The sequence below is a fragment of the Phoca vitulina genome, unplaced genomic scaffold (assembly GCF_004348235.1).
Source record: "Phoca vitulina isolate PV1807 unplaced genomic scaffold, GSC_HSeal_1.0 scaffold19, whole genome shotgun sequence".
In the NCBI taxonomy this organism is placed as follows: domain Eukaryota; kingdom Metazoa; phylum Chordata; class Mammalia; order Carnivora; family Phocidae; genus Phoca; species Phoca vitulina.
In genome coordinates this window covers 26,186,549-26,214,400 of record NW_022589722.1, presented here as the reverse complement: position 1 = coordinate 26,214,400, position 27,852 = coordinate 26,186,549, and the positions used below count along the sequence as shown (strand labels likewise).

The window sequence follows — 27,852 nt, the reverse complement described above, 5'->3', positions numbered from 1 at the left end:
AGTGAGGACAGAGTCCCGGCTAGGGACCCCCCCCCCCACCGGGCCAGTGCTTCCTTCCCCCTGTACCCCCCACCTCATCTGGACTTGCCATGGTAACCAAGCCTCCTCCAGCGGGGGAAGCAAAGGCTGTGTGGCAGTTACCCTAGCAACTCCCCATAACCAGGTCAGAGCGGGGGGGGGGGAGGCACCACGTGCTGCCCACCCTGGGGAATTCAGTCCCGTTGAAACGGGATTGCCCACGTTAGAACATGGCCACAAATGACCCTGGATAGAGCCATACCTGGAAGCACCCGTGTAGGGGAGTCTCACGCCAGGCTCAGTGCTATTGCTGGGACGATGGCACAGATCTGACTGGCTGGGGCCTCTGTCCCCACAGCAGACACAGAGCCTCCCTATGTACAGTTCTGGTTTCTGTGCCTAGCATGGAGGCTGTCCCCACCGATATGCTGTCTTAATATGCATGTGGGAATCCATTGTGGAGGGCGGATGGAAGAGTGTGCGTGTGTGTCCATGCAGGCATTTCAACTCCGAGGGGAAAGCCAGGGAGCTATGTTGCCTCCCACTGCCTTTTTGTTCCTTAACTATCTCAAGGAATGTTTATGGAATGGCCTGGCTCATAAAATTTGTGCATCTTCGTCTAACATTTCCTGTAGATTGGGTCTTGATAGCCGCTGCCCACTGTCATCCAACCCAACCACTTCCTCCTTTAGGGCGGGGCTCTGCCTGGGTTCCCAGGTTCTGCCTCCTGTAGGGTCCCATCAACTGGTCTAAGCCAGTCCTGGTGGTCGCATTCTCTTAGTCATGGCTCGTTTTGGAACGGCAGGTGATCTAGTCACGTCAATGGGATCCGAGGGAATGGCTGCTGTATGACTTCCGGGAAAGGTTTTACTCACAAATTTATTTACTTATTAATTAATTATTAATTAAAGAGAGAGAGAGCACAAGAGTGGGGTGAGGGGCAGAGGGAGAAGCAGTTTCCCCACTGAGCAGGGAGCCTGATGTGGGGCTCGATCCTGGGACTTCCGGATCATGACCTGAGCTGAAGGCAGAGGCTTCACCCACTGAGCCACCCAGGTGCCCCTATTTATTTATTTTAAAGATTTTTATTTATTTAATTATTTATTTGAGGGAAAGAGAGAGCACAAGTGGAGACCCCAGGCTCACTCACTTTCCACTAGTCTGAGTGGGGCGCTCAGTAGATGCCCGGATAAGGCTTGGTATTAAAAGTAAAAGACCCAAAGGAGACAAGTGTCCCTCTTCCTGAATAAGTCAAAGATATGACTTCTTGGTCCTTTGTCTCCTAGGTTGGAACTGAAATTGGACTTGGAGCTGCAGGACCGGCTTCTTGCAGGATGAGTAGAGTTTCCTTCCTTCCTTCCTTCCTCCCTCCCTCCCTCCCTCCCTCCCTCCCTCCCTTCCTTCCTTCCTTCCTTCCTTCCTTCCTTCCTCATTCATTCATTCATGCATCCATGCTGAGATTGGTTCCTCCCTGCTTGTGAGAGCCAATTGTGCACACATCTCTTCTCCACTCCCAGTTCACTGATATCATGTTGGTGGCTTGAAATCAGCCGCAGTGGGAGATTTGTTGTTGTTGTTGTTTTAATAGACTTAATATTTTTTTAGAGCACTTTTAGGTTCACAGCAAAATTGAGCAGAAGACAGGGTTTCCTTATACTCCCTGTCCCCACACATGCACAGCCTCCCTCATTATCAACATCCCCCACCCAAGTGGTACATTTGTTACACTTGGTGAACCCTTATCAACACATCATTATCACGCAAAGCCCATAGTTTACCTCAGGGTTCACTCTTGGTATTGTACACTCTCTGGGTTTTGACAAATGTGTAATGACTTGTGGCCACCATTATAGTATCATGGAGAATGATCTCACTGCTCTAAAAATCTTCTGTGTTCCACCTCTTCTTTTCTCCCTCTCACCTCACCCTTGGCAATTGCTGATCTTTTTACTGTCTCAATAGTTTTGCTGTTTCCAGATTGTCACATAGTTGGAATCATACAGTATGTAGCCTTTACAGATTGGCTTCTTTCACTTAGTGATAGGCATTTAAGGTTTCTACATGTCTTTTCATGGCTTGATAGCTTCTTTCCTTTTTTTTTTTTTTTTAAGATTTTATTTATTTATTTGAGGGACAAGAGTGAGCAAGAGAGAGAGAGCACATGAGCAGGAGCAGAGGGAGAGGGAGAAGCAGACTCCCTGCTGAGCAGGGAGCCTGATGCGGGGCTTGATCCCAGGACCCTGGGATCATGACCTGAGCAGAAGGCAGACACTTAACCAACTGAGCCACCCAGGTGCCCTGATAGCTCATTTGTTTTTAGCACTGAAGAATATTCCATTGTTTGGATGGACCACAGCTTATTTATCCATTCACCTACTGAAGGACACCTTGGTTGTTTCCAAGTATTGGCGATTATGAATGGAACAGCCATAAACATTCATGTACAGGTTTTTGCATGGACATAAGTTTTCAGCTCCTTTGGGTAAATACCAAGAAGCATGATTGCTGGATCATATGTTAAGACTATGTTTAGTTTTGTAAGAAACTGCCAAACTGTCTTCCAAAGGGGCTGTACCATTTTGCATTCCCACCAGCAGTGAATGAGAATTCCTGTTACTCCACATCCTTGCCAACATTTGGTGCTGTCAGTGTTTTGGTCCTTGGATTTTCTGAGAGCTGTGTAATGGTATCTCATTGTTTTAATTTGCATTTCCCTAATGACATGTAATGTTGAGCATCTTCTCATGTGCTTACTTGTGATTTTTTATCTTCTTCAGCGAGGTGTCTGTTCAGGCGTTTTGCCCATTTTTCAGTTGGGTTGTTCATTTCCTTATCGTTGGGTTTTAAGAATTCTTTGTTTATTTTGGATAACAGTTCTTTATCAGGTAGGCTTTTTGCAATTATCTTTTCCCCTTCTGTGGTTTGTCTTTTCATTATCTTGATGCACGGTAGGAATATTTACATCACAGAACTGGCAAATGTGACAATTGGGGCTTTCCTTCAGAGGGCAGTTGTTCAACATTTACCAGCACACCAGTGCACACGTGCATCAACCATTTATAGGGTGAACTGTTCGTGCGCTCAAAAATGTTCAGTCCCGTGGGGGAGGCAGACTCAGTGGATCACCGACTATACTGCAGAGTCCTGAATATCGGGCTGGAAGCAGAACAAGGATGCAAGAGGAACATGGAGGAGGGACATCTACAGCAGCCATGAAGTTGGGATGGCTTCCCAGTGGAGAACTTGAGCCCTGAGCTAAGTATTTCAAAGTGAGTAGCAGTTGCCTGGATCCCTACTGCCCAATAAGGTTGCCACTTGCGCCAAATCGCTGTTGGAACTCACACTAGCCACATTGCAAGCAGTCAGTGGCCACGAGTGGCTGGAGGCTGCCACATTGGACAGAGCAGATAGAGAACTTTCCCTTCACCATCATAGAATGTGCTATTGGACCACACTGATCTAGACCAAAAAAATGGGGGAAAGGCATTCCAGGCAGAAGGAACTGGATGGAAAGACTCAGCGCTCTGAGACAACATGACTCATTCTGGGGGGAGATGGGCATTGTGGCTGAACAAACAGGCAGCAGTCAGATCGCAAAATGGCATTACTGCCAAGCGGGGAGTTTAAACTCTAGCCTGAAAACCAGTGGGAGCCCCTGGAGGCTTTTGAGCAGAAGCCTGATGTCATCAGCTTTGCATGTTAATAAGGTCTCTCTGGCAGTCAGTGGGCTGGATCGGAGGGGCCAGCCAGCCCAGAGGCAGGCGGGGAGACCGGTTCTGAGACTGTTGCAGTTGCAGGGGGAGAGACAGGAGAGAGGCCTGAAATGAGATGGTGACTGTGGCACAGATGCAGGGGCAGGAGAGAGACGTGGATGACCCACTGGCTCATTGCGTCTGGCCTCTACGAGGTGCTTTGTAAATAGTTGTTGAGTTAATGAATGAATTACAGCCGAGCCCAGAGTGTTCAACAGGGTGCACACCCCCTGGCACCGTGGGTAGTATCTATTGCACAGAGAGGTACAAGAGCATTTCTTTTCAGCGGAAGGAGGAAGGGCAACAGGGAGAGAGACAAACGAGAGCTGGAGGGGAAGGGACTCCTCTGTCCTTTGTGATGGCTCCGGTGAGGAGGGAATGAGCTGTGGGAGAACCTTGACCTAGGCAGTGCCTCTCTGGGGCCAGGGACAGGGGTGACTCAGAACTGAGTACAGGCCATTCTCCACCCCTCCTCTTCCCCAACCCCCTGGCCACATGGACTGCAGGGCAGAGTCGGTTTCCTGAAGGATCGGGGCATTTCATCAACATACAGATGCAACCCACGGCGGGTCGGCAGCATCAGGGAAGTCGCTGTCAGTGGAGGATGCTTGGGGACGATGGAACACGGCCAGAGTAGGAGGCATTAGCCGACTGGTTCTTAAACACACGAGAGATACCAGCCTCACTCCCTTGGACTCTCAAAGTAGCTGGAGACCTTGAGGGCACACGGCTGAAAGCTACTGTAACTTGGGCATCAATGTTAATATCACCTTGTTTGCACCTATGGGTCCCTAAGGCCTGGGACCTTTGGGTTACAGAATGAATGATAGGTGACATGAGACAGGTTTCATTTGCTTATTCATTAAACAAATATTTGTTGAGCCTCTGTGTGCCAAACACATGCTGGGCAGACGATGGTTCACAAAACGGAGATGATCCCCGCCCCCAGGGAGCTTACAGTCTAATAGTCCAGCAGACCAGCTTATGCGCTGTTCAGGAAAAGCACCAGGAACCACCAGGTAGTCCAACGGGAAGGATTCTTTTAGATTAGGGTCAGGAAAGGATAATATGAGAAAGTGACATTTAAACTGAGACCTGAAGATGCATAGGAGTTAGCCAGGCAGAGGGAACAACAGGTATGGAGGCTATGGGAACCAATCTGGAGGCTGAGAGAAGGCCAGTGGGTGGGAGCGTGGCAGCAAGGAGGGGAGAGGCACAGAGGAGGCCGGAGAGGGAGGCAGGGCCAGACCTCACACGGCCACATGGGGCCTTGGATTCAAATCCAAGTGCGGTGGCTGGCGGGGGAGTGACGTGATCAGGCTGGTGTTGTACAAGGATCGCCCTGGCATCTGTGTGGAGAATGGACTGGGGACAAGATGGTATGTTGGGAGAAGCGTGTCCAGGCTCGATCGGTCGCCAAGGAAGAGATATGGTGGCACGGTTGTGGTGATGGAGAGACGTGGAGGAACCGGAGAAGTATTTAAAAGAACCAAGACAACATGTTTTTCCCTTGTCCTTGTTTTCGTACATACAGGCTGAAGCGTTAACTTTAGACAAGGCCAACAGCAAGTATTCGCCCAGGCCAATCTGTCCCGCCTGTGGCCTGTTTTGCTCGAGGTTAGTTGATCTAACGGTGCCCCGGTGACATGGGCCATTCCCTCGCCTCCGAGCAGGACCGCACCTGACTCCAGTGCATTTTATGTTTATAGATTTCCTGAGAAAGCTTTCACAACTTCTGTAACCTCTGCTTATCTTTAAAATAATCACCATTGGGAAACCCCTGTGTGTATTTTATCTGAATGCTTGTCGTCCTAAAGTTTCTTGATTCTTGATGGAGATGCAGGCCCTGAAATCGGTCACCTGGGCCGGCAAGTGTGGATGATGTCATATTCGCGGTTCTGAATCATGTCTCATTTGTGAGCAACAGAGGAAAGTGCCTGCAGATCCCTAGAAAAGGGATCTCATCTGATTTTTGTGGCTCTCTAGCTCCCTGTCAAGTTCTGTGCCCTTGCTACTCAAAGTCTGGTCCGCTGACCGAGGAACATCACTTCAGAGAGTGGCGGACACGCAAGACTGAATCAGAATCTGCATTTTAACACGTTCCCCAGGCAATCCATAGGCACTGAATTTTGAGAAGCACTGCCTTCGATCACCCTGAGGCCATCTAAAAGTGGGTGGGCCGTGGCAGGTACCAGAGATTTCACATTGCAGCGAGCCTCAGCAAGTGCTTAGGAAAACTGAACCGGTTCAACAGGAACCGACTTTCTCTGGAAGTTCCCTGCCCTCAGGTCATGCAGAGCGTTTCAGCTGAAGTCAGAGACATTTGTGCTGTTTCCCGGATTGTGTGGATTGTGTGGCTGGGAGGAGCGCTGGGTGGACACGCCCCCGGCGCTGAAATGCTGCCAGGTGGAAAGCAGCTCCCCATGTGCTCCCCCAGGCAGCACCAGAGGCCCAGCAAAGCCGCTTCCCAACACCCCCAAGTGTGGACAGTTCGGTCCTTATCCTCTTAGCCTGGTCCCTAAGGGCCCCAGTTCTCCGTGGGTGGTTAGGGTGATTCCTGCGTCCTCCTGAATTGAGCCACGTGATGCACAGGGGCAAGGCTGTTTTAGCACCAGACTCCCAGGACGGCCTGGGGTGGAACAGAACATCCAGCACACTGTGTGGCAGGCCTCCCCAGACCAGTGAGCCCCGCTCCCACAGACACGACACGTGGCCTGGCAAAACATGGGCACTTGTCTTATCACTGCTTTCTTGAGAAGTGTTTCAAGGCACGAAATCCAGGCCAGAACCAAATTATTTCCCTCTCTCTTCACTGGGGCTGGTCCTCCCACATAATCAGACAAATGGATGAGGTTTGTGGGCTGTTTAAAGCATATGGTTTGTAAATACTGTAAAATCAAACATCACTTTTGGCTTTTATTTACTGTAACATGTTCACATTACCTAGCACCAAAATAGCTTTTAGGTCTTCTTTGCCTTGCTTTTCTTTCTCCCTGCTCTTTTGTCTTCATCCTCGTGGTGCCTTCGCCCCTGCCTTCCCCAGCGCTCACGTCTCTGCTCTAATTCCTCCTTCCGCACCTGCTCCGTCCCTCCTTCCCGTGCTTATCTGCTCACTGACTCCTACTCCCATGTCTTCCTCACCTGCCCCACTTAACATCTTGCCTCCTCTCCCTCCCTTTGTCCCTCTCACGCTGCTCCTTGATCTTTTGAAATGTCTTTGCCCCCTTTCCCTTTCCGTGCTGTCATTTCTAAAGGCTGCGTGCCGGACCCTCCTCACTCTCGCTCAACTCCCCCCGCCTCTCAGGGCTATTTTCTCTTCCCTCCCAAGACTCACCACAGAGCGCCTTCTTTTTCCCTTCCTCTCTAAAGACAACACAGGGATCACAGAATCATAGAATTCAGAGTCAAAGGGACACAGCCTACATTACACTGACAGTTACTTCTGAGTAGAAACACTTTCTTCTTCTCCTATCACCCTCCATAACGGCTGCCGCCGTCACTCCTTAGAGCAGGAAGGGCTGGGGGAGAAGACAAAGGAACGAGCCCACCTCACCCTCCATGCTCCCTCACCAACATGGGTACCCCACCCTTTCATTTCGGTCTCATTACACACACACACCCTCTTCTCAGGGCCCTTGGTGCAGACGTGTTTGCTCCCCGCCTCCATCAAAACACTGAGTTTCCTTCTCTGGTGTCTCTGCTCCCCAGCCTGGCCGGTCCCCACCCACACCCCCAAGGGAAACACAATTCTATTTTGAGGTGGCAGGAGAGATAGCGGCCCCACATGCAGGTATTGGGTGTGTGTGTTGGGGGGGGGCTGCCAGCAGTGGCTCAACAGCCAAATCCAACAGGAAGCTCATTGCAAAGCCGGCTCCCACCCAGGGTCATGCTCAGCCAATCAATCAACCCATCAACAATAGCGAATCAACGCTCTTCTGGAGTGGGCTTCTCTCCGTGCCACTGGGCAAAGCATCCTCAAAACATGGGGAAACAAATAGAGACCCAAAGAGACACCCTGTCGCCATGAAATAATGGCTCTAAAATCCAGCCTTCTCAGCCGGGGCTTCTCTAAGCATTTTACAGAGTCTCAGATGCTGCTTTCTTGGTATCCCGGGAAACAGAGGTTACTCCCAAGTAAGCCACTGGGGTTTGTGAAAATCCCTCCGTCTCCCAGTGCTTGGCTCCTCGGGGTCTCCGTTTCTCCAGGTCAGCCTCGGGGAAGAGGACTAACGGAGGAACACTCACCGGAGGGAGGTGAGGCCAGCCTTGCCCAGGCTTCGGAACACCAGCTGCTCCAGTCCAGTCCCGCCTTCTTGGCCCTTCCTGCTCCCAGCTCAGCCCTGTGGGGCGGCACCTTTATTCTCAACCCAGCAGTGCCCACCCTTGCAGAGCAGGAGGGAAGCTGCCCTGCAAACCCTCAAGGTGAGTAGGGCTTGGAGGTGAGCTCAAACATGCCCCACCGAGTCCAGCCCCACCCTGTTGTTCCGCGTCCAAGCCCGGGGTGTGGCTCTCCGCTGGGCTACTCTCGGTGAACATTCCCCAGGCCAGGAGGAAGCAGGGCCATCTTAGGGACGGGAAGAATTTGCGTTTCATGTCCCTGCCCCTCCCCACCAGCCAGCTTTCCCACTGCCTTCCACACACCACTGAGGGGAGCAGAAAAACAAGTATGAATATCATTCTCACCTGACTTCCTTTCATATCAACTAAGTAACCAATGAAATCGCCAATAAATTACTATTAGAAAATGCGTGTACACAGAGGCGTAGGTGTGCGTGTGCGCGTACACACATATATCCGTATGCGTGGATAGTTCCCGCTTCTCTTCCTTGCCCCCTCTCCTGCAGGCAGCTTCACACAAAAGCCTCTGACCCCCCGGAAGGGCCTCATCGGATCATGGGCGCCACGTAGTTGGCAGGGAAGAGGCCCAGTCTGTTGTGCAGGCGGCCGGTCCACCAGGACGGGTTGGAGCTGTCCAGGACCTCGACCACCTCTCCACAGCGAAACCCCAGCTCGTCGTCCTCGAGGGCCTCGAAGTCGTACAGCGCCCGGGCCCACCGCACTCGCTGTCGGGGGAAGCACAGAAGGGGCCCGCTGAGCCAGGGCCGGGGGGCCTTCGGAGCCGCTGTGGCGCAGGAGGGGTCCTGCTGGCCCCCGCAGCAAGACGAAGTCCTCGGTGAGCAGCCTGCCCTGAAGGCGGACGTCTGGCTCTCCGGAGACCTCCCGAACCCCACTGTGACGGGCAGCAGACCCCACTGCACAGCCCGGGGCGTGGAGTTACCAGAACTCAGCTGAGCCGCTCTTGAGACTCAGGACTTTTACCGACAGAGATGTTAGTCTCTGAGGCCCCAGGAGAATCCTTGACAGCTACTCTCCCTACATCAGTAGGTGGTCTTTTCACTCTCTTCAGGTGACAGGATGGCAGCGTGCCCAAACTAACAGCCCTCCGTGCTAGCGCAGCCGAGGCCGATGCGGCGCGAGGAAAAAGGCAACAGATCTCCCTCGGCCAGAGCCAGAGCCAAAAACCATGAGGACAGGGCAAGGCCCAGCGGCCGGACAGAACAACAGACCGGCATCGGCTCTGCCTGGGAACTCCTCCCCCCATGGCTCGCTGGGCTCCCACCACCTCCATTCTGAGCTCTGAGTGGCTTGCCTCTGTCCTGGAGGACCAGCCATTTCTCTAAGTGCCCCTCTGGCTGCCTTCATCGAGCCCAGGGAGGGAAAGTTCACGTACCCCGGCCACTTGGAGCTGCACGGGGTCTGTGTGTCTCCGGTGCATGAGGGCCGGGTTCGTGTCGCCGCCCACGCCCATGCCACAGTGCCCATCGTTTATGTCAAGGCTGCCTCCTCGGCGTTCCTGGAAACACATGTAACAGAGGACCTGTCACCACACCACATCCCCGGCAGGCCCCCCAGTGCCTTGCTCGGAGGCCACAGACACAGCCAGTGTTCCGAGAATACGTGCTGCTGCTGCTAAACCCCAGGGGCGGGAGAAAGGGGGAAGGGTGGCGAAGGGACCTTCGACTGTGAAGACAATGCCAGATTTCATTCATTCAAAGAATATTTATCAGGCACCTGCCATGTGTCAGGTACTGTCCTAATCACTGGGGATATGTAGCTGGAAAGAAAAGGGCCTTGTCTTCGTGGATCGTCAGTTTGGAGGGGGAACCATACACATTTAAGTGATAGGCGAGCTGAGAGAAGGTCTAAGTCTGCCAGGGTAATCAGAGAAGTCTTCCTAGAGGAGGTGATACTTGAACTCTAGCTTGGAGGAGGAGAAGGATCAGCCAGGAAAGGGCATTTTAGGCAAAGGAAATAGCATATAAAAAGCCCCCAGGTTATGAGAGAAAACACAATTGACCGTTTTGGTAACTAAAGATAGTGCAATGTTGCTGGAATGTGTGTTTGCTCAGGGAGTGGGGAAGGTGGAGGGTCGGAGGGGGGTGGGTTTAGGGCAAGGCAGCAGGAGATGAGGCTGGGGAAACAGATATGGGCAGCTCACAAAGGGCTTTGTGTGCCCTACTAAGGAATTTAGGAATGATGTCATCTGGCTGTATTGTCCATCTCGGTAAGCGGCCCCAAATCCCATCTGGAACAAGGCAGGAGATAAATAAATAAATAAGCAAGGCTCTGTTGCCCGTGTTAATCCGTTTTTCTTGTGGATCTCCACAGCCAGATGGGTTAAGGGGCATGAATAGATTTGGAATTGCGCTGACAGGAAAACGAAGCAACGGCTCACTCAGGGTAGGAGCGTGCGCGTGCGTGTGCGTGTGCGTGTGCGTGTGTGTGTGTGTGTTCAGGCAGGGAGCCAATGAATTCGCAGGGACTTCTGTGCCAGGAGCAGTTCCCATATCATTTTGTCATATTGCTGCCAGTTGGGAGGTCCCGGGTCTTCTTCACGAACTCTGCGAGCCGTCACCAGGCCGGGCCGGGCCTGAGATGCTCCTCCCCACGGTCCCAGGACCACAACAGCCCCCCCAAGCCTTTGTTTGCTCTGGTTGCATCTGGCTTTGTGGGGGGTTTTCACGTGCTCAGTGGCCATGGGGACAGGCTGGCCTGAGCCCTGGGCTGAGGAGAGCAGGTCCTCGTCCCTACCTCCCGGCGCCCACTCCATCCCTCTGAGGTACCTGATGGAAATGAGGGTGTTGCAGGTAGCGGTGCTGCTGTGCTGGGGGGGCTGGGGGGCACTGCGAGGGAGGGGGCGCCGGGCGGCCCGACAGCTTCCGCGTCATCGAAGGCCGGATTTCTTCTCCCACAGCCCCACTGAGGTGCGGGCCTCCCTGGGGCCTCCGGTCCAGGCTGTTGCCCCGGTGACCCTGGGAGAGAATGATGAAGATGATGCAGATCCACCCTCCTCCCGCATCTCCCAGCCCCCCACCCCCCCGCCCCCCGCTTTCTGGCAGTTTGCCCACCACCTCTCCAAGAGACAGCCGAAGGCCCGCGGGCAGCCTCAAGAGAGCCGATGTCTCGGCCCCTCGTGGTTGCAGAAATGGTCTCCACGTTCTCAGATTCTCCCGGGTTGGGGACTCCGGGTCTCTGGTTCACTTTCCACGGGCTACACATTGAGTCCCTTCCTAGTGGGCTTGTTTTCCTCTCTGCAATCAAGCTTAAATATTCTATTTTACTGACACAATGCCACCCCTCCTTATCACCTGTTGCCCCACCGCCGGACATCCTACCCTCCCGATAAGCTCGGCCATTGACTTTGCCTGATTTTGAACTGTCACTTATAGCCTGGTGATAGAGCCCCAGACAGCAGCCCTCTTGCGGCACCATGGAAACCAGGCCTGCCGCCGGGCACGCTAGGAAGGAGCACGGCCTTTCTGCTTAATGGTACCACGACCGTGTGACTCGAGGTACTTCTCGTTATTTTTATTTCACAAACAAGTTACACAGGGCCTGGGCTTCATACATGCCAGGCGCTGTTCGAAGTGCTTTTCAAATATGAACTCGTTTAATCCAGTTTAATGCGTTTTTTTTTTTTAAAGATTTCATTTATTTATTTGACAGAGAGAGAGACAGCGAGAGAGGGAACACAAGCAGGGGGAGTGGGAGAGGGAGAAGCAGGCCCCCCGCCGAGCAGGGAGCCCGATGCGGGGCTCGATCCCAGGAGCCTGGGATCACGACCTGAGCCGAAGGCAGACGCTTAACTGACTGAGCCACCCAGGCGCCCCCAGTTTAATGCATTTTACCTACCTCTTTTCTCTCTGCATGCACATCCTGCTAAATTAATACCTCTGTTTCTTGGTTAAAATAATTCACAAAGTCTTAGTTAACCTTTGTTTTTCTTTCTGAACTTTTATGCGCACTTGCTGGGACGCCCTTTTCTCCTAGGACTGTCACTTCTCAGGCTTACGATCAACCAATTCCCTGAAATGGTTTTCTCTACTTCTCCAGAGCACCTGTTGACTTGAAAGCCTCAAGGCCTTTTCAAATAGCTTGTTCCAGGGATTTCAACTATTTTAACTATTCCAGAGAATGCTTCTTTCTAGAATACCCATCTCTTTCTTTTAACGATGTTGTTTCCTTTGAAAGGTATTTTATACATTGTGTGTGTGTGTGTGTGTGTGTGTGTGTGTGTGTGTGTGAATTTTCTTATGGGAGGCAAGTTAGCATTTCCTTGGTGCCTACTATTGTCCAGACTCTATGGCAAGTGCTATCACCATATTATTTCATTTAATCCTTACAACAGCCCAGGGAGGGAGGTATTATATTCTCTCCATTCTCCAGATGAGAAATCGGATACTCTGAAAGGTTTCTTAGCTTGGACTCTTGGTTTCAGCTCAGGTCATGATCTCAGGGTCCTGGGGTCGAGCTCTGCGTCAGGCTCCGTGCTCAGCTCAGAGTCTGCTTGAGGTTCTTTCTCTCTCCCTCTGCCCCTCCCCCTACTCTTGAGCGCTCTCTCTTTCTCTAAAATAAATAAATAAATCTTAAAAAAAAAGAGCTAGGTTTGTCTGATGCATTTTCTAGTAAAATAATACTCTATTTTCCACACTGTTCCACGAGCAAGAATTCCAGGTCCAGTTTTTTCCTCCAACAGCCCCAACCTCCCTTTCTGTGACAAGGCTCTACCTGCTACCTTAGTCTTGGACTCTAGGCGGCTCCCCAACATCCCCGCGTGGGGCCCCCTGGCCTTCAGCTTTGGGCAACTCCTGAGCTAGGCTGAGACTGTGATGTACTAATATCTATAGTAACAAAGCATCCACTGTTAAGAGCTCATGTTTGTGGCGTGCTTGTAGCACTGCTAGGAGGGATGCCAGGGAAGGGGATACGTTATCTTCTCTAACCTTCACCACCATCTATGAGCTAGGTATCACCATTGTTCCAGTTTTATGGATCAGGAAACAGGATCAGACAACTTTCCCAAATCACATGGCTGGGAAGTGTTAAAAGATGATTTTAACTGAGGTCTGACCTTGGACTTATTCTGTCTTCCAGAATACTCAGGGGACATATCATCAAATGCATTGTCTTGATGGGTCATATAGGACTCATGCTGCCTAAAATCTGCAGACTGGGGCTGATCGGGGCCTGAGGCATACCTGATCCTCTCGGGTTCTATCCCTCAGAAAGATCTGCTTCTGTTTGGAGATGGAAGCCGTCCTGTAGTAATCCACCAGCTTGTTTAGAGATGGAAACTTCTCCGTCCACAGGAAGTAATTACCCTTGTTGTCTCTCATGACCTTGAAGTGCTGAACATCATCCTCATGCCTAGAGATCGGGGCGAATCCAAGTTGTATATTACATGGTGACGATGTCCCCACCCCCCGGGCTGACTGCATCCAGGGATGCTGGAGTTCCACTGGGGCAGGGAAGGGGATGTGAGTGCCTGCCCATCACAGGGCGGGTGGGCTGGCTCAGTCAAACTCTAGGGGGAGATCTGTGAGAGGGACCACTCAGGACACAGGTGGCATTAGAAGGGATTTTTACATCAGCAGAAGATAATCTGTCTTCCGACACTGGAGCCAACCTTTTATAAGAAAAAAATGTCCAAGCGCTTCAGCGACCACCAGGTCAAGGACTTTTTACAAATGTTTGTTTGAAACGTGGCAACCCCTGAGTCCTGTACGATGCCAAGGACTCTGCCAAGACTCAGAGGGGAGAGGTTTTTCACCCATGTTATCTTTCCATTATCAGAAATACTTTGAACCAGCTCTTTTAAGCCCATAAACTAGCTCTGGACAGTAAGAGACTATCTTGAGAAATTTGTCCCACTTGGTTTTCTACTTAATGGAGATCTCTTGGTCTTGGCTTATGTTTTGCATAAATAAGGTTACAAAGTATTTTGAACTTTTGGGGAGAAAAGTGTTATACGGCAATGTAGTGTTTTAATTGGAAAGGACCTCTGAGATTGTTTAGCCTTGTCTCCATGTTACCGATGAGGATGCTGAGGCTCAGATTGGCGGAGGGGCTTGGCCAAGGTCACCGTGAGTGATTGCCAGAGCTGAGGCAAGAACCCTGGCTCTCTGATTCCAGTCCGGTGAATTGAGCCTGTCACACCATGTACACATGCCAGCTTCTTTTAGATCGGCACCTTTTGACACAAGCTGGAATCACAGCGATGGGAAGTATTTGTATCAGAGATGGAGAAATTGGACTTTACTCATCTGGAAAGGGGGAGCTTGGCCTTTACTGATAGCTCCAGTCTTTCCCCATCACCAAGGCATTCTCTTTTCGATGTCAAGTTTATTCATCAAACAGACATACATTTATATCTAAAAATAAACTAATGATACCAATTGCCTGATCCGACAGAAAGGTCAAGAATTTAAAGAGAGTTGGGGAGTGAAGATACCTCTGAAGGTTAGTGCAGGTTTCTTAAGGATGGATTCAGTGGTCTGTGTTCAGAGGGGATGGGAATTTTGATTGATCTTCAGTCTCATCTCATGTGCTAGGCTGTGCTCATGGCCAGGTGAACCCATACAGGGACCTCTGCTTGACTGCTCTGGGCTAGGATGGTCTTCCCCTTGGTGCTGGCCATTAACAGATGCTTTCTTCACTCTAACAACACATGGCTTAATTCATAGTCATTACTCCTCACATCTGTGTGTGGAGGAGGAAATATTCTTGTGATATAATTATTCATCCACCACCTCTTAGTCAAAGAACTCAGAGTGACAAAAATTAACCCACTCTCTCTCATAAGCTGAGAGGATGGATGTCAGGCTTGTACCCGGTCCTCTGGGCCCATGGAGAGAGAGAGTGGCTGTACCATTGTCTCAAGTTCTAAGAGGGGAAGAAAAAGGGATAAAACTCAGGGCTCCAGACTCTAAAATCTAGTGTTTCGGACCCTTAACAAATGCTAAGTGATAGAACTACAATTAGCTCTTAATTATCTTTGCATGATAGGAGGCAGATGTATAAATAAATAAAAATGATCTGCTTTGGAACATATTAGGCTACATTTCTGCAGAAGATGTAGTAACGATTATGGTAATAATCACAAGAGGCTGCAGCGCCTCAACAGTAGGGAAAGACTGTGGCAGAAGTCAAGGCTGACCGTCTTGGAGAATTCACCTTAGTGGAGGAAATATAAACCATAATTCCTAGCTGAAAAGCCACAGTGCACTTCATGCAAAGCAGAGGCACCAAGAGATGCCCTTCAATGTAACCATTTACCTGGTCCAATCTGTAATCAGGGCCCTTAAAAAAGAGGTTTGACTGTAACATTTATTAATAGAGCAAAATTGCATTAAGACCCGACAAATTTAGAATTTGTGATACATCAGTATTGGCCTGAGCTAAAATTTCCTGTTGCCTAAACTGTGAAAAAAGAAAAGTTTTAGTTAAGGAAAATTAAGATTTTAAGCAAGATTACAAGGGCAATGTTAATGAGACCAAGCTATTTTTGAGCACTTTAGAGGTGCACATGCATACAAATGGTTGACCCATTATTCATAAGTCCTCCCTACCTAGTCCTTAAAATATCCATTCTTCCTAAATAGTGAAGTGGCCTCAGTTCGTTACCCGAGATTGGATTTACGCACTTAAAGCACTGAAGCTATATGCCTTTCAATGTGTATTGAATAATCCAGACCAACATTTCAGTGAACAAGGTCAATGAACTTGACAATAGGTTCCACGTACAGGTTGTCACGTCTCCTCCTGTACGGATATCAGCACTAATTTGCGCACTTTCACATGTGGTCACCATGCCTGATATGTGACTTGCGATCCCAGATATGCTGACCACATGCAGTGCGCTCAGACTTGGGGTTTCTGAGTGTGGGGCTGTGTCATGTTTATGCCCGGACTGACTCATTTCCTCCCGGGTGCTGCACGTTAGCGAGATTTTGCTGCTACCGTCCCTCACCCCAGCCCTCCTCAGCTCAGGTCTGTCGCTATCAGTTTGCTGCATTACAGTGTGCTGAGCTGGCCCTTCTTTTTACGCAACCACCTACAACAATGACTTGGGATTTTAATTTTCCTCTGAGCCTTCTTCAGACATATATCAGTAGTAGAAGGAAAGGTTCAGATTTAAACCCCAAGACAGATGTGGACAACTGGGAATTCTCCCTTCCTTCTCCTGCCCCATTTCCTTGCACAAATACTCACTGAACGCCTGCTGGTTATAAGGCGCTGTTAAAGACACAAAGGTGAAATAGATAAAGATCCTGTCCTTCCAGAAGCACTTGGGCTAGAGGGGGAGGCAGAACATATATGTAATTTGGCCACAAACCAGCGTACTCAGGATTTACATATATGCATCATGGGAAGGAGATGAATGGCATCCCAGTTGACAAGATGCCTGGGTCCCTTGGCCACCATGTTCCTGAGCAATAGGTCACATTCAAGAGATCACCTCATGGCTTTAGCAGTCTGGGCTGGGAATGGTCAGTACCTGACAGAGATGGAGAAGTCCCCTGGGGAGCTCTGGCTGGCCCGGATGATGAAGAAACCAACCTCCTTGCCCATAAGTAAGTTCTCTGCTTGGTGTCGCGAGAGACCTTCATGAAACCATCTATTGGATGAGATAAAACCAGAGAATCTTGGTGAGATGCCAGAGTGATTGGAAGGAGAAGGGGAGAAGAGATGACCCAAAGGGATGGAGGCTGGGGACTCTGGCCAGCAGAGTGCAGAAAGAGACAGAGGAGGGGCCAGGACCTCTGAAACCAAACATATGCTCTCGGCAGTTTTCAGGCAAGGCAAGTGAGTGTTCCCCTGACGCGCCCCCTTTGTTCCTTCCCTCCAGGAGAAGTCTCTCTCGCGCTAGGAAAACCTGAATCATGGAAATGTGCCACTGCACCAAAATGGGACAGTGTGGGAGTGACTCACTGCGGGAAGCAGCCGCCTGCTGGCAGCTCTGTGAGGGATGTCACCAGGAAAGAACTGCAGGGGACAGATGATGTGCCAGGAGGACAGGAACCCCTTCAGGCGCTGGGGGACCGAAGCCAGGAATCCAGACTGAGAGCTCAGTGGGCCCCCTCAGAGCCCAGGGCCCTGGTGATCTGGGTGGTGTGGAGCCAGGCTAGCAGCTGCCAGAGAGCGGCGTCTACACAGCCAGCTCCCGGGCCCTCCCCCAAATCCAGGAAAATCATCTTTACTGTGGAAAAGAAGGAACGGAGGAGAAACTCCTCTTTCCGGGGACAGTCAGGGTGGCAGTGTTGTGGCAGGTGGCCTGGCATACGTGCAAATGGCCAAGCGCTGCCAAACAGAGGCTACGGCCTCAGGGCAGGAGGCCAGAAACCTCTCAACCACAGAAGAGCACAAATGAGTGTTTGCAATCACTCAGCAGCCCCGACTGGGATAGGTCCCATTCCTCCAAGGCGGCTACTCGAGCGCTGCCCCTGGAAGGCTAGTGCGTGTGTCCCTTTAGGGGGAAGTCCTGACAGGCTTGGGATTCCTTTGTGAGCAATCCCGTGCTCTCTAGAATTTAGGAACCTGACCTCCAGACAGGAGTGGAAGGAGGGATGTCCTTATTCCAGACCTGACACTGCAGGGGAAGCATGGTTGGGCGGTGAGGGGCTCGAAGCAGAGGGTTTCCGGCCGCCAACTCCCTGGAGATCATTCCAGAGCATCTGCTGTGCTTGGCCCCAGGGCTGAACAAGCGACCACCACAGCTTGCCTTGTGTGGGGAATGTAATGGGGCTGGGTAAAGGAATGGGGCATGCTCCATGGCAGCCATAACTCGAAGAAAATATTTTGGACGAGGCAGCGAGTGGTTAGGGGATTGCTTGAAAAATACACATTCGTCCTCGAATTGGAGTTTGATACGTGACTTCAAGACTGGCAAAAGTGTCCACACACTACATATTAAACATGAGGGCAGGGTCATTCCAAAGCTACTCATTTGTTCATTCAACCGTTTTTATCAAATATCTACTAAGTGCTGGCCTTCTGCTGGGCACCGGGGATGCGGTGGTGAGCAGAGCAGACAAGAGGGCCTGCCCTCGTGGAGCTTACATTCTATCATGCAGAGACACTAGAACCCACCAGCCGGTCGCGCAGTCCACCACGATCGCCATACAAAGGTTTCAAGGGGCGGGGAGGAGTTAGAGATGAGAAAACAGACAAGTCTCTTTAAGAAGTGCAGTGGTAGCTGGAAGGGGACTTGGGATCAAGAATTTTTGTTTTGTTTTTTTGGTAAGGTGGGAGAAATTGCAGCATCTTTGCTGATGGGAATGACCCAGGAGAGAGAGAGAGAATTGATGTGTGAGAGAGGGAGGAGGAGTTTCTGCTAGAAGCACAGACAATTCTTTCCAAACCAGCTGCAGGAAAGGCATCCTTGTCTGAGTACAGTTGCAGGAGGTGGGTGGATGCAGTGAGTCAGCTGGGGGGCGGGGTAGAGGGGTTTTTCTGTGGCTTCCGTCTTCCCAGTGACCCTGAAAGCAAGGCCCTGAGCCACGAGCGCTGTGGGGGAGGGGCTGGAGGTCTAAGGAGCAAGAAGGTGTCGGGTGGTCATCTAGAAGATTACAGGGCAGGGCGCCTGGGTGGCTCAGCCAGTTAAGCATCTGTCTTCAGCTCAGGTCATGATCCCGGAGTCCTGGGATCGAGCCCCAGATCAGGCTCCCTGCTCAGCAGGGAGTCTGCTTCTCCTGGCGGGCCCCCGCCCCCCATGCTCTCTCTCAAATAAATAAATAAAATCTTTAAAAAAAAAATAGAAGATCACAGGGCAGCATCAAGGTTTGAGGTTGGTGGTCATTCTGTTGGTTCAGTGGCCAGTCCTGGTTCCCAGTGAGTGGTGCTCCTGCACCTCACCAGAGTCACCAAGACCGCTAACAGACCTGTGCTCTTTGAGCTAGACCGTGGCTCTCGAAGATTAGATTTCTATCTAACCCTTGTGGTCAATTCTGGAGACAAACGAGACCCAATCTCTATTTTTCTTTTTCCTCTTGATGAAGGGAATTTCCTCTTTTCCCCCCACTGACTGTTCTCAGGGGTATGAGCATGGTTTAGGGAAGGCAGGGAGCTGTTTGGGATCCCTGGTGAGGATGGAAGACGTTGGGAGGGAATGGAGAAGTGCCCTCAAGGAGCAGTTCTTGACGTGGGGTGGCCAATAGCGCCCCTGATAGGATTCGTGGAAACCCTGTGATTGCAATTATAGATGAGTTTAGCTTATAAAACCTAAAATAGGCGATCCATGTGCATGGTATAAAATTTAAAAGGGAATGCAGTGAAATGCAAATCTCCCTCCCACCCTGGCCTTCAGCTGCGTGGTTCCCTCTCCAGAGGCAACCAATTTTGACAGTATCTTGGGTATGCATAGATAATTTTAGTGACTGCTGAAAAAGTAAGGGGAGTGTGTGTGGGTAGGCCCATGTCAGCAGGCTGGAAATACTTACTCAGGAAACTGGATTTCTATAAAATTCTTGGGCACATATCCTTCTTGGCTCCCAAGCTCCGCCTTGAACCACTCCTCTTGGTTACTTAAGATCTACATGGAAGAGAAGGAAGGACAGAGACTGTAGGGAGGACATCAAGAAACAAAAGAGAGGGACCGCAGGGCAAAGAACACCCTTTTGGATTCAGAGGAAAAAAACGCCAAGGGCACCACACAGGTGCTCCAGTGGGGGGGGAGGGGGTGGGCAACAGGTTTCTCTCTGGAGTTTGGCTTCTTTGACCCCAAGCTATTTCTGTCCACTGGTGCCACACATGGGACCCCACCATGGCAGGGCCTCCCAGACTCAGCACTCGGGGGATTCTCTGTATATTTTGGAAATTCATATGTCCCAGATCTCAGCTCCTGAAGCTCCTCATTTGAGCAGATGCTGGGAAGGCAAGAGTGGCCACCCCATGATTTCTTCTTCTCTGCCAGGTAACCAGGGACCTTTTAAAATTTTAATTTGTTCCTATTTCTTTAAACAAGCAAATTAAAACTTAAAACATCCAGTGGGGCCAGCTTTGAAAACAGTCACTTTTTGTGTTCACACTCCATGTGTTTCACAAACAATTTGGACGTAACTCAAGATATTTGGGATGCCTTTTCTAAACTTGCTTTTAGTGCCAGATCCCAAGCAAAGCCAGAAGTTCTGTCTCATGACTATATGGTCTTTAGTTGACCGTGACCCCAAATGTTATCGCTTCCCTTGATTACTCATATGACTCACCAGACTTGGCTCTATGTGGCTTCTGGTTATTTCAGAAAATGTTTCACTATTAAAAGACAAATGTTTGCCCCCATCCCCCACTGAGAATGTTTCTAAAGTATGTGGCATGGACTTGAACAATAATGGAGATGGCAGAGACAAACGATGAACAGGAGCTTGACGATGTCATTGAGCCCCTGAGTGAGCCACACAGGAACCTCCTACTTCTGGACTTTGTGTGAGAAGTAATCAATCTGCATGATTATTTCAGCTGTATTCAAGTTCCTGCTTCTTGCACCTGACAACGTCTTAACGGATGGAAGTGCTATGCTGAAGGGCAAAGCAGAAGATGAGTAGGAAAGACTGCCTGGAGGAGAGGCCCTGGAGTTGCCCTGGCAACGAAAGAAGTTACCCAGGCAAAGTCTGATGGCGCAGGAACTTCTGGGATGGGAGGAAGTGGGATGCATTCCGGGAACGGAAGGCCTTGGTCCAGCGGTAGTTTAGATTGTGGCCGCAGGGGCAGAGCGAGGGGAAACCAGAGGCACAAGGCCCATGTTGAAAAGTCTGGACTTTTATCTTTGAAATGTATGGGGAGCCACTAAAGGCTTCTGAGCAGGGAAGTAACACAGTAAGAATTAGAGCCAAGAAAGAGTCCTGTATCGGAGGGTGGAGACAGATTGGAGGGGAAAAGTCTAGGAAGACAGTGTAGCCATGCTGGCGAGAGGCGAAGGGCTATTTTAGAGGAACCTGGAAGCAAAGTGTGCAGGATTGCGTGACTGTTCTCCGAACCAAGGGAGAAGGGGATTCTGGGAGGGCTCCGGATTTCGGCCTTGGGAGACTGAGTGGGTGGTGATGTCTTGGCTAAAATAGAAAGTACAGGAGGAAGAGCAGGCCTGAGGAAGAGCTCATGGGCTTCAGATTGCATGTGGGTGAATCCAAGTTGCCCCTGGGACCATCTGAGAAGAAAAGCTCAGTGAGCAGCTGGAGGTGTGTGTCTGGACTCAGCAGAGAAGTGGGGACTGGCATTCGGGATTTGAGAGTCATCCTAAAGCAGGTGGAGTTGAAGTTTGGGTCCCACGGGTTTCTCTCTTCCAGAGACGGGAAGACATGAAGACAGCTGAGTAACTGATATTTCTAATATCACCCCCGAGGTGGAAGAAAGGGGCCAGCACTCCGAGTTTGGAATGAGAAGACCTGGTTTCTAGCTTGGCCCCATCACCAGCTGTATGACCTTCGGCAAGTCAATTAGCTACCTGAAAAATGGGGACAGTAACAACCAGCTAGCCCCTTACAGAGCTGATGTGAGGATCAGATGAACCCTGGTACCTCGAAGTCCTTCAGAAAGTGTATGCTGTTTTTAAAAATACAATTCTGCAAAATGTGGTATTCTTAGGAGGGAGGACTCCAGCCTTGAACGACATGGTAGGGTTTATAAGTTCTTTAAAGTACTATATGTATATGTTTTGAATTTAATCACTTGTTCTGAAGAAATAAAAGTGTGTCCCATATTTGAGTTCTAGAATTACTGAGGACAGAAAACTTTATAGTTTCTAACATCAAATGTGACTGCTGGTATCACTAAGGACGCGTGGGTATGTGTATGCCGAGGGGGGTGTGGTGGGGCGGGGGGAGCAGAAAATCTAGGTCAGAAAAAGAACTAGGAAACTCATCACACAAAGAACACAAGGACATTTCACTCCATGCCTTCGCGCCCCCCTCCCCCAATTTATGGCTTTGGAATTCCTTTCTCCCGTCACATGGGAGTGTGATGGTTTGGGCTGGGTAGCAAATGTCAAGTACAAGGTGAGCAGGGATAAGGTAAAAGAGGCCAATTGGAAATTGGCTCATCACGGTAAGAACCAACTTTGTACTTAGTTCTCTGACCTGAAACCAGCTGTAATTTTAGTAATTGTGGCTCACACCCATCTACCTCCTGTAGAAACTGAAAGATTATCCCTCAATGCCGGCCATTTCTCCCCACCACCTGGTGCTCCGTCTGCCTGAGATCGTGTTCCCAGAGAGGTGAATTTACAGGCTTTTTATGGTGTATAGGAAGGCAAGGTTTTAAAAGAATCTCATTTTCTGCAAAGAAGAGTGTTTGGGGGGAGGTGGTTTCCTCCTGCCGTTGTTGGCCCAGGGCCCCATACTTCCTGTTCTTCTCATCTCTCTGCCTATTCGGTTCCCCCTATCTCTTGTCCCCATCATGAAAACCCAAGCAAGGGGTTCAGCCTGAGCACATGAGGTTTTAGACTTCACTTTACTGTGTCTTAATTCTTATAATGTTGCCTACGAGAAAAATTTTCTGGGTTACATGGCCTGAGAATAAGTTAGACGTGGGAAGGGGACAAAATGTACAGTTGGGAGAATTTTAAAATTGGATGGAATTATAGCTCTTAGAGGCAGAGCAGAAATCTGAAGTATTGGAGAAGTTAATTGACATAGAATTAACTCTTAGTGCTTTCAGGTCACTGTTTTAGTAGGAAGAAATGGGGTTGAGTTAGACACATTACAGAAGTGGGTAGAAATGGACTGGGTCAAGAGACATTTTTTAAAAAATGACTGGCAAATTTCAGAGGGAAATGTAAGTCCGGTGCTGTGTGTAGCTGCAGGTCTGTTGGGGAGGTGGTGGTTGAGGCACGAACATAAAACATCCGGCTCCTGACATCAAATACTTCTCTCAAGGAAGAAGCGGGATCAAGTCATTTGGCCGGAGTTCCCCGTCCACCATCTTGTTCATCGTCCTGTCATCAGCATCTAGTGAGCGCCTGCTGTTTGCACTTAGGTGCTGGGAATATAGACATGAATAAGCTGAGGTCTTGGTCCTGGGGAAGTCACAGTCTGGAGTGGGTGGGTTGGTGGTGAACTAGTCTGACCTTGTTTGTGCCTTCTAGTGAGAAAGTCTGTTTAGTCTTTTAGCACGAAAAGCCTAGGATGAAAGAGCATCCCAGGAGTAGATTACTGGGGCAGTCAAGAGCCACCTTTGAAAGCACCTGCAAGATCTTGGGGCTCATGACCCATCTCTGGAGTGGCGGAGTAGGGTTGCAGTTGTACGTAGAGATGCACAGGCAGGACACTAACCACCACGATTCAGACATGCTGTGGGGCTCAGCCAACAGGCCCCTCTCCACTTTCCTTTCCACCGTTAAGCTGCAAGGGACAGAATTTGAAAAGAAGGAGGTTTGTCCTTCTGGTGGAATTCTACATGACTCTGTAGAAACGCAATTTAATAATTCAAGCCATTGGTACCTATTTGGGACCAGGACTTGTGTGGGGTGCTGCTGGGAAGACACAAAGATGAACCAGGCATGGCTCTGCTCTCAGGGAGCTCACAGACCACTGGAGTAATCAACCACTCATTCATTCATCAGATATTAGGGACAGTCAACTCTCTGCTGGTTTGGACACTGAGGCGGACCCGGCAATCAGGATTCCACAGGGTAAGGGCAGTGATGAGAGATGGGTGTATGGGGTGCGTAAGAACACGGAGGCTTGGCTGCTCACCAATAACCGTCATGGGAGGTAAGATCATCAGTGCCTGGAAAGAAGTGTGTGTGTGCAATGCTGTGGAAGAGCTGAAGAGGGAGTGATTAATCTTTCTGGGGCCATCGGGAGTGTAGAGGGAGTGAGGGTTCCCAGGCAGAGGTGGTCAAATATGTGTGTGCAGGAGAAAGGCATTCGGAGTATGGGGAGAGCCTGACACAGCACAGTGTGTAGACTGCAGTATGTGTATGTGTGTGTGCGTGTGTGCGTGTGTGTATGGTGTATGTATGTGTGCATGTTCATGGACGAGAGCTTGATGAGCTTAGGTAGTGTGTTGGGATCAGGTGGCTTAAATTTCAATCAATTGGTAATGGGGAACCACTGAATTCTTTTGAGTAAGGAAGTGATCTGACCTGACTTGTTTTCCAGAAAGATCCTCCTGAGACTAGTATGTGAAATGATTAAAGGAGTAAGTGAGAGGAGGTGATGAAGTCAGTCAGGAGGCTGTGGCAATGGTCTGAATGGCAGCAGGAATGGGTAATACTGAAATGTGGCAACCATTTATGAAGCATCCACTTTGAGCTGGGACCATTACCTCTAATCCTTTCCAGAACCCTGCAAAATAGATATGGATTCTGGGGCGCCTGGGTGGCTCAGCTGGTTAAGCGACTGCCTTCGGCTCGGGTCATGATCCTGCAGTCCCGGGATCGAGTCCCGCATCGGGCTCCCTGCTCAGCGGGGAGTCTGCTTCTCCCTCTGATCCTCCCCATCTCATGCTCTCTGTCTCCCATTCTCTCTCTCAGATAAATAAATAAAATCTTTAAAAATAAAAAAAAAATAGATATGGATTCTACTTACAGATAAAGACGGAAGCTCAGAGGGGGCAAGTGACTGACCCAAGGACACACAGATAGTAAGCTGGGATTCAAACTCAGTTTATCTGGCTCTAAACTCCTGCTCCTTTTTACTGTATCAGACTCCTCTCTCATGAAGAAGGGGATTGCTTAAGAGATCTCAAGAAAGAAAAATAGGACAGAGTACATGTTTAGGAGTGAGGCCGAACTCCATTCAGATCCAGAAGAGGGACAGTTAACAGTGTTAAATTCCACAGGCGCGTTAGTAGGGTCATTATATTCCACATTAAAGAGATCCCTGGTGGGCATACAGGGAGTGTTGGGGGTAAAAGGCAGATTCCAGAAGGTTCCAGTGGAATAAATGGGAAGTGAGGAAGTGGAGACTCCGGCACAGAGAACCCCTCCCAGTGTTGGTAGCGAAGGAGAGGAAAGAAATCAGGAGGTAGACTGAGAAGCAGAGTTGAGGAAAGGGTTTTCTTTTCTTTTCCTTTTCTGAGGGATAGGAAACCCTCGAGGCGATATTAGGTTCTGTTTGCAATGGGAGATGAGGGTGGAGTTGGCCCCCTGGCCTTTTTGGAGTGAGGACACTCTACAGCGGTTGATAATCACATGGTCACAGTATCCCATAGAGAAGGGAGGGACTGCTTACCATGTGGCAGATCCCTCTGTGACCTTGGTAAGATCCCACAGAAATGAAGGTCACCTTTTCTTGGGTCAGCAGCCCAGGGGACACTTTGACCTTGAGAAGCTCCAGCATCGAAGGGCACCCTCTTCGCAACTATATTACTAGATCTTTGCAAGGTGACAACAGTTAGAAGGATGAGTCCCGGGGGTGTTCAAGTTCCAAACCAAGTCATCCTACCTGGTCGGTGCTCCATGGACACTTTCTGAGTCACCCCGTCACGTACTGACAAGGTTCTCTCTACAGCAAGCGTACTTCTCCGTGGTGAGGCCAGCCTCAGTGCTACGGTGCAGTCTGAGAAGGCCCACGTGGGCTGCTGAGGACCAGGGATGGGGATTTCTGAGGGTGCTCTGAGGCCAGGCTGGGGGGGCGGGCATTAGCATCACAGACTCCCCAAAGGGCCTGTGTAAAGGCCTGTGCTTTTGCTCAAAACAGGGGCTAAGATGCAGGACTTAAGCCTGTAAGTGCGGTGCGTGGAATGTGGGAGTCCGAGGCCTCTTCAGCCCTGCAAGCAGCCACAGCCCAAGTGTGGGTGTTAGGCAAGTTCTAAGGCGTCCTCGAGGGGCCGGATGTGCAGGCCTCCGTTGGCCCACGTCCCCTCCAGCTGTCTTTCCCAGGCTGTCTCCACCCGCACCCTCCTGTTAAGTTCCTCACAATGCTCACTGAATGCCCCCCAGGCTGGCTCACCTCCGAGCTTGAGGTCAAAGTCCAACTCACCCTCACTGCATTCCCTGACAACGGAAATTGCGGCTCATTCCTGCGACCCCATCTCTCAAGGTTCCCTCACCTGTGCTCCCTGAGCATTTAGACGAGAATATCTGTAAGAGCCCTTTGGATGGCTTCCCCCCCCGGCCCCCCCCAGACCATGAGCATCTCAGGACAAGGGTGGTGGCTTCTTTCCATCACCCAGTCTGGAAACTGGTGCCCGGGAGGGCTCAGAAGGAACCCTTTTGATTGAGGTGAACTTCTCTTTTTGAAAGGAGCTGTGTGTAGTTCTTAAGAAACAAAGGCATGGGTTGTTAGGTGAACTCGGGGACCCGACCAGAGTAACCCAAACTCCCCAGGGCCCCCGAGGGGGCCCCACGTCACCTACCTTCAGAATGTCTCCAGTGTGAAAGCTCAGTTCATCCTCACCTGAGGCGGTGAAGTCAAACTTGGCGATGGCTTCCATGTCACGACGGGAAGCTGGAAGAGAAGTCATGTGCTCATTATGCCCTTCTGTCCAGAGGAGAGCAGCGGGCTGCATAGCAGTCTGAGCAGGTGGTAGGCGCCTGGTCCGAGGCCTCCAGGCCTGAGGGGGAGGCCCAGGCATACAGGGAGGGCTTTCGAATCCCGAATCCTGGGGAATTGTTGCGGGAGGGAGCTGTAGGATGTGCCTCCCTTTCTTCCCTGAATCCTCGCATGCCAGGAGCGGGGAACAGGCCAGCAACCCCTTTCCCATTCCTTTCATCTCCCTCTGCCTGTCTGGCCTGTCACCCTTTCTGGGGGCATCCCTGTTTCTGGTTGATAAGGATGGAAGACTCGCTATCATCTCTAACTTGAGGCCCGAGGGGCTGGAAGACTGTTCTGTAAACATCGTCCTGAGGCTGTCCCTTGGCAGCTATATTTAACCAGGCAGTGTTAATTAGACAGATGCCATTTTCCCTTTTACATCTGAATCATTTAAGAGAATTAGGCAGCATTGGCCAGTGGGGAACTCAGCGTCCTTCCACGTGGTTTGAGAGTGGAAAGCGTTCTGGTTCTAGAGGCAGGGGACTAGATTAGTCAGATTCCTTATTTCATTATTAGAGTGTAAGCCAAGTACATTTTTTAAAAATTTCATTCTAATACTTCAGCATCAAGTTAAAATATTATTTCCCGCCCCCCCCCCCCAGGAATACATGAGACCTATATAAAATAAAAAAGTTAGCCTACAAATGAAATATAGTTGGTTTTTTGGTTTTTGGTTTTTGGTTTTTTTTTTTAGGAGACACTGAAGCATGTCTGTAAGAAAGAGCAGAGTCCTGGTTTTGTTGGTGACAAGCTGTATGATTTTGTGCAATAACTAAACCTTTTGGGGTCTCAGTTTTCTCATCTGTAAAGTGGGGATCATAATATTCAACTAATAATAGGGGTGCCTGGGTGGCTCAGTCAGTTGAGCCTCCGACTCCTGATTTTGGCTCAGATCATAATCTCAGGGTTGTGAGATCAAGCCCCGAGTCAGGCTCCGCACTGGGCATGGAGTTGGCTTAAGATTCTCTCCCTCCCTCTCCCTCTGCCCCTCCCACTGTGCACACGTGTGCTCTCTCTAAACAAGCAAACAAATAAATAATCTTTAAAAAAAATAATTGTATGGAATGAATTTATCCTCAGCAAAGGTAGCCTGGCCAAAAGCAGCCCGAGTTTTCTTCTGATTTCTCCCATCTTTTATGAACTTTCCTCTCTGAAATTTGATGCTTATTCTCCATGACCCGCAAATCCTTTGGTTTTCTGGTAAGACAGTTTGCTGTTAGGACAGTCTTGGAAGCTGTTGTTTGGCATTTACGTTTATCAGAATTTGGCTA

General features: G+C 50.1%; 1 protein-coding gene across 2 annotated transcripts in view; it reads right to left on the bottom strand.

Annotated features, from left to right (window-relative positions):
- Positions 1-6,683: 6,683 nt before the first annotated feature.
- The window catches only part of GRAP2 (GRB2 related adaptor protein 2), a 62,382-nt gene continuing 41,213 nt past the window's right edge, over positions 6,684-27,852 (bottom strand). For both annotated transcript variants that reach the window (XM_032416522.1, XM_032416521.1), the window contains exons 2-8: positions 26,403-26,494; positions 19,550-19,641; positions 16,609-16,728; positions 13,310-13,478; positions 10,895-11,083; positions 9,502-9,624; positions 6,684-8,833 (exon numbers count right to left, since the gene is read on the bottom strand). In XM_032416522.1, the coding sequence (XP_032272413.1) occupies positions 8,654-8,833; positions 9,502-9,624; positions 10,895-11,083; positions 13,310-13,478; positions 16,609-16,728; positions 19,550-19,641; positions 26,403-26,480 (951 nt within the window). In that variant the 5' untranslated portion in view covers positions 26,481-26,494 and the 3' untranslated portion in view covers positions 6,684-8,653. The remainder of the gene's footprint in view (positions 8,834-9,501; positions 9,625-10,894; positions 11,084-13,309; positions 13,479-16,608; positions 16,729-19,549; positions 19,642-26,402; positions 26,495-27,852) is intronic.